This window comes from Panthera pardus, unplaced genomic scaffold (assembly GCF_024362965.1).
Source record: "Panthera pardus isolate Hobbes unplaced genomic scaffold, ASM2436296v1 HiC_scaffold_25, whole genome shotgun sequence".
NCBI lineage: Eukaryota > Metazoa > Chordata > Mammalia > Carnivora > Felidae > Panthera > Panthera pardus.
The window spans coordinates 6,060,711-6,071,922 of record NW_026526821.1 but is presented as its reverse complement, the minus strand read 5'-3'; the positions used below and the strand labels follow the sequence as shown (position 1 = coordinate 6,071,922).

Below are 11,212 nucleotides of genomic sequence, written 5' to 3'. Positions count from 1 at the left end.
ACCTTAGGTCAAAAACTGCGTTGTCACAAGACTCCTGGGTAATTCGTGCAAACGTTACAGACCGAGAGACACGCGGTCTACGGCGCTTCTGCTGTGGGACTGGATTAGGGGAGGCTGAGTCACCGCTTTCCCGGGGGCGGGGGGAACACTGTCTTCTCGAAGGGGAAATCTGAGACCACACCGGGCGAGCCAGGCCTTCCCTCTGCCAGCGTCCCGGGGGCGAGTGATGGAGACATAGCTCGGCCTCCACCTCCCCTGTGCCTCCACAGCTGCCTCCCCCAGCTCTGGTGCCCTCACCACGGCCTCGCTCGCCAGGGCCTCCAGGCAAAGAGCCGGGACTCAGTGACCGGAGCTGGGGGGATCCTGGGGCCGGGTCACGCCGCCCACAGTCCCCAGAGCCGTCTGCAACCATCTGGGCTTTCTCTTCCCCACTAATCGCAGAGACAAAGCCACGGGTGAGGCTTAACTTCCTTCTTGCTCAGCCTCCCACAATGGGCTCCAGGAGGCCGGGGCGGCGGGGGGGGGGGGGTGGGGGGCGGGCAGGGGGCTCACAGGAAGGAGAAAGGGTTGGTCCCGGCTTGGGTGTGGGTGTTCCTGGGTCCTTGCTGGAGACCAACATCTCTTTGTCAAACAGCAGTGGGATCCCGGGGAAAGCCATCCCGTGGGGGCGCCGAGATCTAGTGACAGCCAGCGCTCAGGCCTCCAACTTAGTAAGACAGTTACTGTAATTACATACGTTTAAGAAAACGTCTCCTCCTACCGCTCATCGCAACGGTTTTGCGTCCTCCCCACATGCCTGGCGTGTGCAAGGCACTGGCTGTATTTACGCAAAAAGCATAAAGCTTTGGCTCAGAGGCTCCCTCTGCCCCAGCTGCGAATTCAGCGGCTGTGAGAACTCGCCCTCATCTGCCCTGTTCTCTGTGCCTTCTCCTCCTCCCTCCTCCTCCTCCTCCTCCTCCTCCTCCTCCTCCTTCGTAGCTCCAGGAGATTTACAGCATTAGTGTAAACATCCAGCAACAGGACAGGGGATCATCACACTGTGCTGGGCCAGACGCTGGACGCTCGGGAATAAAAACCAACAACCCCCCGACACCCAGCAGCACGGCTGGAGGGGACGTACATTATGATCCAGGGGAGACCCCTACCCGGCCCTTCCCGTCCTCTGGGGTGGCCGGCAATCCCCGTTGTTCCGCGGCTCGTCGACACATCACTGCGATTTGTGTCTCCACGGCCGCTTGGCTTTCTCCCTCGGTGTCTCTGTGTTTCTCCCTGGAAGTCATTGGATGGCGTGTCCGTCCTAATCCCGTGTGACCTCGTCTTTACCCATCCTGTCTGCAAGGACCGTATTTCCAAATAAGCGCACATTTACAGGTGCCAGGGGTTAGGACTTTCACGTTTCATCTTTTGCGGGGGACACAGTTCAGGCCGTCGCGCTTGCCCAAGACAGCACGTCGACGGAGTGGCAACATCGGGGTCCAAGCCCAGATCTGCCTGATTCTGGGGCCCCTACTCCGAACCACAACACCTTCGGTCCCTGAGCTCATCCCACAGAGAGACACCTGCTGTGGGCCGGGCCCTTGGGAGCTGGGTTCCATCCTGGCCTCGGGGAGCTCAGCCAAGCCGTGGAAGGACATAAGCAAAGGCCTGGAGGGGGACGTTGGAGGCCTGGTCTGTTAGGGGTGGGGCAACAGGTGGCCTTGTGTGAATGCACCGAACCCCTCCACACCCTTGTCGTCAGAAATGTCCGCGGTGACCCTGAGCGGCTTGAAGCCGGTGCAGTGTTGGTGCCCTGGGTCGCCTGCCCCGGACCCTGGATCCTGGGCATACGGGACCCTGGGTCCAGTCTTGGACCCAAGATTCAACCACAGTGTGGGGATGACATTCTTCACTCCACCAACCTCCGAGGCCATTTCAAGGCTCAGAGTAGGACTTGGGCAGCATCGAGGTTTTGAGAAAAGGGGCCAGGAGCCCCCAAGGCCGCGAGATGTACGAGGAATACGGTCTCACCTAGAGCACGTGCAGAAGGAAGCAACCCTACCAGCCCCTTGAATTTGGACTGGCGGCCACCAGCCTGTGAGAGATCAAATACCTGTTGTTTTAAGCCGCCCCATTTGTGGGACTTCCGTACGGCAGTCTCGGGACATTAATTGAAGTGTGAAGGAGGAAAGCGAAGCTGGGAGTTGACAGGGAGTGACGGGGGGTGACAGGGAGTGACAGGGAGGACCACAGTTTGGGGTGAATGGCACAGGCATCAGTGAAAGAAGCCGAGTGGGCCAGGGCCATCCGGGAGAAGAGCATCGCAAGTGCAAAGGCCCTGAGGCAGAGGCTTGGGGGAGGTGGGGGAGGGGAAGGAGGTGCCACCGAAGCAGAGTGAGTGACAAGGGTGACAAGGAGGGAAGGAGGGCTCAGCGGGCCAGCTCATGTGGCGCAGGCCAGCAGAGAGACTTCAGTTTTTACTCCAAGCTTTTAAAATCATTTCTTAAGTATTCTGCTGCTTTTCAAAATAGCAGCTTTCTTGAGATAGAATTTACATGCCCTAAACCTCAACTTCTTTCAAGTGGACCCTTCAGGGTGGTTTAGTACATTCGTGGAGTCGCACGACCCCCATCGCTGTCTTGAGGATTTTTTCGTCACCACGAAGAAAACCCCATCCTTTTCCTCCAAATTTGATAGGAGGCCGTCGGAGTGTTCGAGAAAGGAGCCGCAGGAACTTTCACTTCAGGATTCCAGGTACAGGGTGCTGGGGTGGGTGAAGGCGGGACTGGGGGAAGCGGGATGACAGAGGGAAAGCCGGAGGTGGCTTCGGTCAGGTGGTGAGAAGGACGAGATGAACGGTGGCCAGATTTTGAGAGCAGAACCAAGAGATCAGCTCTGAGGGGAAGAGAGAGAAGGAGAGGCATCATGATGATCCCCAAACTGAGCCCTCCAAAGGGATGAGCCAACATTGAAGGAGGTGCGACACTGTGGGAATGACAGGTGAGTAGGCAGGAGCTGGGGTTTTGAGGAGGAGTGCGGTTAGGATGCTTACGACCAGCCGGGTGTTGAGACAGTCGCTGGATTTACCAGCCAGGTGTTGGGAAAGGCTCAGGCAGGAGATGGGAATTCTGGAATCTTCTGCCCACGAGGCTGTTGGGCTCACCAAGGGGGTGAGAAAAGAGAAGGGATCCAAGGATGAGCCCTGAGGCTTTAGGAACAGCAGAGGAGCCTGAGAAGAAGCAACCAGAGACATGTGAAGAATGTTAACAGTCATTTAACTCTGAGTTGCTGCATTACGGGTGATTTTTTTCATCTCTTACCAGGACTTACTACAATGAAAATGTATCACTTTCATAAACTTCTAAAAACCAATTCCTTATAAAATGAATTCTTTCATGGACACCTATGAGATTGTCTGCTCAGCATCCCATTTCTGGGAATAGAAATTCTCCGTACTCCGCATGCCCCGCCTACCACCACGGAAGCAGCATATTATCATACGACTCTGACTTCCTAGTTTTCTTTGATTGGTCCAGAAATGGGCATGGGATCCAAGCTGAGCCAATCAGAGTCCTTCCCTGGGAAATGCTCTCTGTGCACCTGCCTGGTAAAATATAAACCTTGGAAGCTGTCGACAGCTACGAGAAGCCGAGGAAGGGAGTCTTTCTAGAAAGAAAAGAATGAGGCAGATGTGCAGAGAGGGGAGGAGCTTGAGCCCTGACTTGGGTTCCCGTCGCTGCCTGTTGCCCTTGCAGCCAGCCTTCTACCGGCTTCCTCTGGAGTCTGAAGCTGGTGCCGGTTGAGTTTAATCACTCGAGACCAAGGGGCCTGGCGACCACAGCGCAAGTCCGTGTTCATCCGCGTATGCTGCACCCGCCACGTGTCAGGCATGGGGGAAAGGTCTACACTGGCCTCTAGGGGTTTATCTTCCAGTTGCATTCAGACCTCCGGCCTCGGGGCTCTTACAGTCTGGACTTGGGGGTCCACAAACTTCAAAAGGATGAAAAACCTTTGTCCCATCTTCTCTTGGGCTCTCCAACTCCTGAGGCGGTGCTTGCTGTCCTGCCAATGCCTACGTGTGCCAAATTCAGTGCCAGTCGCCAGGATCGGGCAGAGGTGCCACGTGTTCGCTCACCGATCGCCGGCCGAGCCCAGGCTGCGTCACGAGGAGCGGATGTGCGTCCCCAGACCCACCTCACTAATCAGCAATGAGGCCCGGCCCTTCACCACTCCCCAGGGATTCCACCGGAGCTGCTGGTCCGGACCCCTGCTCCTGCTCTTGCGGGTTCCCCTGACCCAGCGCCACTCCCTTGAACCCACGGGACAGACTGGGATGCTTGTTCCGAGCCTGTATGTCACAAGCCCAAGATCGGGCGTCCGACAGCCAGGGGGCACTCGTCCGGTCTTTGAGGTCTCGGGGACTCAATTTCCTTTGCTGAAAACGCAAGGCTGCTCCGCTCTCTGCCGATGGCTGCCCAGAGGCCACGTGAGGTCATACCTGTGAACGCGGCCCAGGTGTCCCTCTGCTGTTCGCTTGGAATAAAGCTGGGACTCGGTTTCTTGAGCGCTGAGGTGATGCAAAGAATTCCTGTAATCCCTTCACGCACACGCACCAATGCTAACACTTTGTTCTGTCTGTCTGTCTCCATCTCAGTACACACGCACACACGCGCGCACACGCACTCTTTATTACGAACTACTTGGGAGAGATCACACCTCCTCATCCCATTACTTTAGTGCAAGACGTTGTAAGATCAAAGACACCCTCCTCCATGCAGTGCAACTGCCAGAATCAGAAAACAGAACCTCAACACAAGACCCTGACCTACGGGCCACATCCAGGTCCTGCCTATTGTCTCAGTGAAGAGCTTTTATGGCCATGCTCCCCCTGGGAACCCCATCCTCCCCCGGGGACCCCATCTTCCCCCAGGGGACCCCATCCTCCCCCAGGGACCCCATCTTCCCCCGGGGAACCCATCTTCCCCAGGGACTCCATCCTCCGCCAGAGAACCCACCTTCCCCCGGGGACTCCATCCTCCCCCGGGGACCCCATCCTCCTCCAGGGACCCCATCTTCCCCCAGGGACCCCATCCTCCCCCAGGGACCCCATCTTCCCCCAGGGACTCCATCCTCCCCCAGGGAACCCATTTTCCCCCGGGGACCCATCCTCCCCCCGGGACCCCATCCTCCCCCCGGGGACCCCATCCTACCCCTGGGGACCCCATCCTCCCCCAGGGACCCCATCTTCCCCCGGGGACTCCATCTTCCCCCGGGGACCCCATCCTCCCCCGGGGACCCCATCTTCCCCCGGGGACCCCATCTTCCCCCGGGGACTCCATCCTCCCCCGGGGACCCCATCCTCCCCCGGGGACCCCATCCTCCCCCGGGGACCCCATCCTCCCCCTGGGACCCCATCCTCCCCCAGGGACTCCATCCTCCCCCCGGGACCCCATCCTCCCCCTAGGACCCCATCCTCCCCCGGGGACCCCATCTTCCCCCAGGACCCCAGCCAGGCATAGGCAATGCCTTCAGTGGCCCCGTCTCTTTGGTCTCCTTCAATCTGATCGATTCTGGGTGTTTGCCGACACTGACATCTTTGAAGAGGACAGGCAGGGGACATGACAGCTGAGCGTTGTCTGTCTCCCACGTGTGTCTCATTCAACAGTTATTCTGACTGTACATCCCACTCTGTCCAGGCCACACAGTTTGCATCTGTTGGTGGTAATTATACTCCCACCCCTGTAGGGGGTTGGCTGGTGCCCCCCACCCCCCACCCCCCCCGGAAGATCTGTCTACACTCCGAGCCCTGGGGCCTGTGAATGTGGCTTTGTTTGGAAACAAAGGTCTTTGCAGATATAATTAAGGATCTCGAGATGAGATGAGATCATCCTGGATTATCTAGGTGGACCTTAAATCCAAAGTCAAGTGTCCTTATAGGAGACATACCACGGAGAGAAGCAGAGGAGGAGGCCACCTGAAGACTGGAGACTGGAGAGATGTGGCCACAAGGCAGGGAGGCCTGGAGCCACCAGTAGCTGGAGGAGACAAAGAATTTCTCCCACCCACCTCTCCTTGGGTGGGAGCCTGGCCCCGTGGAAACCTTGATCTTGGATTTTTGGCTTTGGAACTGGGAGGGAGTGCATTTGTTATCTTAAGTCACCCAGGTTGTAGTGATTTGTTACGCAGACACTGGGGCACGAGTTCAACTCCCCTTGTCTCAAAACACTGGTTCTACGGTCACTTATCCCACAATGTCTTTCACGAAGTTGAATGTCAAATGTTGATTGGCAGCGGGCATAATCCAGCCCCCACGGGCGGCGGGCCACCTGTCATTCAGACTGGGGTCTTGAAGGGGTATGGAAGGGTACCAAGGAGTGACCCAGGGGAGGAGACACGAGGGGGAGAACGTGTGCATTGGGCAGTGAGAACACACGACCTGGGAAGTGTCCCCTCCCCCATTCTGGCGGCAGCAGTCACAGCCAAGGACATGTCAGGACATCTTGGCCATCCTCGGAAGCCCCTGGCATTTGGGTGGCCCTTGAGCGAGGGGAGGCCAGCTCTCCCACCGCTGGGAGCTCGGAAGGCTTGGGCCCTGCGGGACTCAGAGCGGGGCAGGGAACAGAGCCGTCTCAATTCAGGTGCGGGCCACCACCTGGGAGGCTGCTGGCAACGACCAGAGTCGACGATCAGAGTCAGAGGGTGCTCGATCAGAGTCAGAGGGTGCTCGGGACAGGTTTTTCCACCGCGTCTGGAGGAAGCTGGGTCGGAGTGGAGCTAGGCGGCTCGCAGGCTGTGGGTGGTCGGTGAGGCCGGCAGCAGGACGGGGGTTTCCCAGCCCCCACGCCCAGACAGGGGGCACTCAGGGACACCACCCTCAGCGGTGCAAAGCCTGGTTTCACTTTGCACCCCACCCTCCCATCCGCGGGAACACCCTGCCTGGGGGCGGGGGGTGCAGTATCGGCAGCACTGGGAGCAATCCTGTGGCTTCAGGGAGGGGTTCTTTCTTCTTTTAGTCTTTTGACTTATTTTGGTTTTAATTTTAATAAAAAGGGAACAGAAAAATCCTTAATGAACTGTGGGAAGTCCTTCTTTTGTAGTGAGCACAAGAGCCGGTGGAGATCCTGGGGCGGCTGGGATGGGTCTGCCTCCGCTTTACGGAAAAGTCCCGGGCGTGTTGTTAACATCGCAAGACCCCAGCGCGTCCGGCCAGGGCAGTGATCCCCTCCCCAGGGACCTGCTCAGCTCCTGGCCTCATCCCCAGCCGGACACCGGCAGCGGACCGTGTCATCAGAGGGAGGTTTAACTTACCCGCTGGCTTTGCCCCCACCCTCACCCCGAGACGAGAGCCCGCGGGCTCAGGAGCCAACGTCAAGGGACGGTGGTCAGCGGTCCCAGCCGAAAGAGCTGGAAAGAGAGAAGACGAGTGCCTTCACTCTTTCACACTCTAGTTCCAAGAATCGCATGGGTTTATGGAGCCACCGCTGCGGGCTGGGTGCCTTCCCGGGAGAGTGTTGCATCAGGATGCTTTCATTGCAAATAACAGACACGTCTAACCTCCCTGACTTGAAACCCTCAGGGAGTCTGCGTGCCTCTCATCCCAGGACGGCCCCCGGGAGGCAGCCCCACCGCTGGCGAATCCCACAGCTCGGAGACGGCACAGAGCACCCGGGTTCTTTTCGCCTCGCCCCTCCGCTCGCCCAAACGGGCTCCCCCGGGGTCTCCGCGAGGCCGCTACCCCCTCAGCGCGCAGGTGCAAAAGGGCCCCGCCTTTCTGGGGGTCTTTACCAGACAGGGCACCGCTCCCAGAAGGCGCCACCCCTCATTGGCCAGCGCTGAGTCACGTGCCCAGCCCTAAACCAATCACCACCAAGGAGACCATGACTCATTTACATGGCCCGGAAGCGCAGGCGCGGGCGGATCGCCTGCCTGAGAAGCGGTCCCCGCGCTGCGCCGGGGCTGCCGGGCAGGGAGCCTGGAGCGGGGTGGCCGCCAGTGGGGGCCGCTGCCATGACTTGTTTCATCTTCAAAAAACAGGCGCCTCTCCTAACACGTGTTAGGGGCTGGAGGCTCAGCAGTAACGCAGACGGGGAACAAAGCGCGGGACGGGCCGCAGCCTCTGAGAACCCCCATCTGCCTGGAGCCGATCGGGTTTGCAAAGGCGGGAGGCTCTGATGGCCCGGACCGACCGTCCTTCTGGCACACAGACCTGCCTTCTTCTAGTCCAGCCCTTGGTTTTCAACGGGAATGAGTTTGCACCCCCGGGGGACGTTTGTTGATGCCTGGAGACACTTGTGGTTTGAGGTGGGAGAAGAAGTTGCGAGTGGCATCTCGCGCCAAGAGGCGGGGTGCTGCTACACGCCCCCACCACGCACAGGACGGTGTCCCACAGTTATCTTGCCCCAGATGCCACCAGGGCCCAGGATGAGAAGCCAGGGTAGCGCAGGGATTTGTCACACGAGGCTGTGACCACAAATCTATGGGCTGCTTTTACTGATGGGCACTTTAGGAGATTTGTAGAAAATCGTGCTAACAGAATGCACATTTTGGCCCGAGAACATAATATCCGGAAGCAATCACACGCTGCCTTATCCTTACCCCTGGCCTTGCGCAAGCCATTCTGTGGAAAGCAACACCCCCACCCCCACCCAACCATCGCCTTCCGAGTCCATGCCCGGCCTGGCTGCGGTACCTCTCCCCTGCAAGAAGGCATGGCTGACTGCTCAGACCTCAGTGCTCCGTTTACATGCCGGTTAGGCGTCAGTCGTGGGACAGCAGAACAGACCCCACCTCACTGCTGCCCCTTTCTGTAAAACCCCATACGCTTGCTAGGTTATCTTTGCAGGCTCTCTGCCCCCCCCCCCCCCCCCATCAGGTGACTTGAGAGGGCACATCTCTCTCTGTAGTCAGAAGCACGCCTGGTCTGGGGTTGGGATGCAAATGCACGTTTGCCAATTAAATCATTGGCTTTATAAGGCAAAAATTGCAAAAGTGGAAATTCCCACTGGGAAGTCATCCATTTGCATACACGTCCGTGCCTGTGGGTTTGTACAACCTGGGCCAACTCACAGGCTGCAGCTGATTTCCTCTGGCGCGAAACACTGGTGTTTCTTCTCCGCACTGTATAAAATAAACCCAGTGAAGCCAAGAAAACCATGTGGGGAAGTAGGCAAGGAATAAACTTTGGACACCCTATCAGTTAGGAGACTTTCAGCATCAAGAAACAGATTTCTACTGGAAATGCTTTAAATAATACAAATCTTTGTAGTTTCACATCCTAAGGAGGAAGGGCGGTCACGCCAGACTGTTCATTCGGGGACTTGCTAACATCACCGACAGGATTCTTCTACCCTCTGTAGATCCGCTGTGGTCCTCAGGCCCTTCTCCTGGAGGCACAAGAGGGCTGCACCAGCTCCAGCCATCACCTCACCAAACTCACCCAGATACAGAGAAGAAAGGTTTCCACCTAGGGTCTCTCTTGTTTCTTTTTTTTGAGTGTATTTTTAAGTTTATTTTGAGAGAGAGAGAGAGAGAGAATGAGCAGGGGAGGGGCAGAGAGTGAGGGAGAGAGAGAATCCCAAGCAGACTCTGCACTGTCAGCACAGAGCCCGACTCCGGGCTCGAACTCAGAACCAGGAGATCATGACCTGAGCCAAAATCAAGAGTCGAAAGCTCAACCGACTGAGCACCCAGGCGCTCCTAGGGTCTCTTTTTAAGACTAAGGAAACTTGTGGCCAGAATCCCTCCAGCAGACATCCCCCCGGGCTTATGGGCCAGAACCACAGCCCCAACCCCTTCCTAGCGACTGTTGGCAAGGGGGGGTTGATAGTCTTGATTGGCTAAGATGAGGGGCTGGCAAACGACAGCCTGGGCGCTAAAGCCATCCGTCACCTGCTTATGTCAAAAGCCACACCCGTTCACTTACATATCGCCCACGGCTGCTTTCATACTACAGTGTCCGAGACCACATGGCTAAACTATTTACTAGATGGTCCCTTTCGGAAAAAGTTTGCTGCCCTGTGGTTCAGACTAACAAAGATCGATGCCGGAAAGGAAGGGACCAGCCCCGCGCACAGAGGCTTGTCCAGTGAGAGAGGGGATGGAGAGGAGGGAGGCGTGGTGTGGGCAGGAACCCAGTGATGTCTAGTGGGATCCCGCTTTGCCTCTTTGGGGAGCCCCTGCACATTCGCAGGCTCGGCTCCCCATCTGTCAGAGGTAAAACGCTTTGCCACAGCTGGTAGGATTAAATGAGGTGATAGACGGAAGGCACCCGGCACAAAATAGACCCTAGAGTGTTTTTGTTCCCTTCAGGAATGTTCTAATGGGTTTTCTGCTGTTAGGCTCACCCCAAAAGAGAGGCTGCCGAAGGGATTTGTGGTTTACTAATTGGAATCAAAACATCGCTTCTGCTCTCACAAACGTCAAATTACCCAAACTGGCTTTGGTTTTAGGAGCTTTTCTTAAAAGCAGAAAGGGCTGACAATAAAAACGCCAAAGGAAAGTTGTGCAACATGGCGACGGTGGGTGGCAGGGGTGTCTTTTCTTGGGGGTTTCAGAGTCCAGGGGTGTCTCCCTGCCTTGGAACGTTGCTGTGGGTTGGAGGTCGAGGCGGGGAGGGGGTGTGGGCTGGACGGGATGTAAGGCTGAGGATACGCACGGCAAGTATCGAAGGCTGGGGTCCCAACACTGCCCCCCAAGAATCTTTCTTAATATCACAGCCACCCCACGTATGGAGAAGAAATGACCGCCAAGCAAAATGCTTTCATTAACTGATTTATTTTCCTTTATTTAGAACAACAAGAACAACAATCAAGAACACATGTATTGGCCACTGGGGGTTTCTGCCGCGACCAGAGACCCAGGGGCATAAGGCAGAGAGAACAGGCGGTGGGTTTAGACAGACCCCAATTTATATTCTAGTTCTCCACTCTTGGCCGCATACGCCTGGGGCAGGAGACTGTGCCTCTCCGAGACTCAGTTTCCTCATCTGTAAAATGAAGACCAAAACAGTGCCTCCTTCCTAAGTTCTTGCAAGTATTTGATGAGAGCAATTCAGATTTAAACGGTGATCCAGTGTCCAGGACAGGGTCGCGTAGGCAGTCCACACTGGACAGATATTAGCTCTTATATCAAGGTAGAATTAATGCCATGTCTCGGAAAAGGAGACTGAGACTCAGAGAGGTTAAGTAACTCGCCCGAGGACGCACAGCCAGGAAGCGGTAGGCCCAAGCTTGGCACA

General features: G+C 56.9%; 1 protein-coding gene across 1 annotated transcript in view; it reads right to left on the bottom strand.

Annotated features, from left to right (window-relative positions):
- Positions 1–2,524: 2,524 nt before the first annotated feature.
- The window catches only part of BMP7 (bone morphogenetic protein 7), a 163,576-nt gene continuing 154,888 nt past the window's right edge, over positions 2,525–11,212 (bottom strand). Inside the window, exon 7 of the mRNA XM_053890114.1 lies at positions 2,525–2,871. Coding sequence (XP_053746089.1) covers positions 2,866–2,871 — 6 coding nt within the window. The 3' untranslated portion in view covers positions 2,525–2,865. The remainder of the gene's footprint in view (positions 2,872–11,212) is intronic.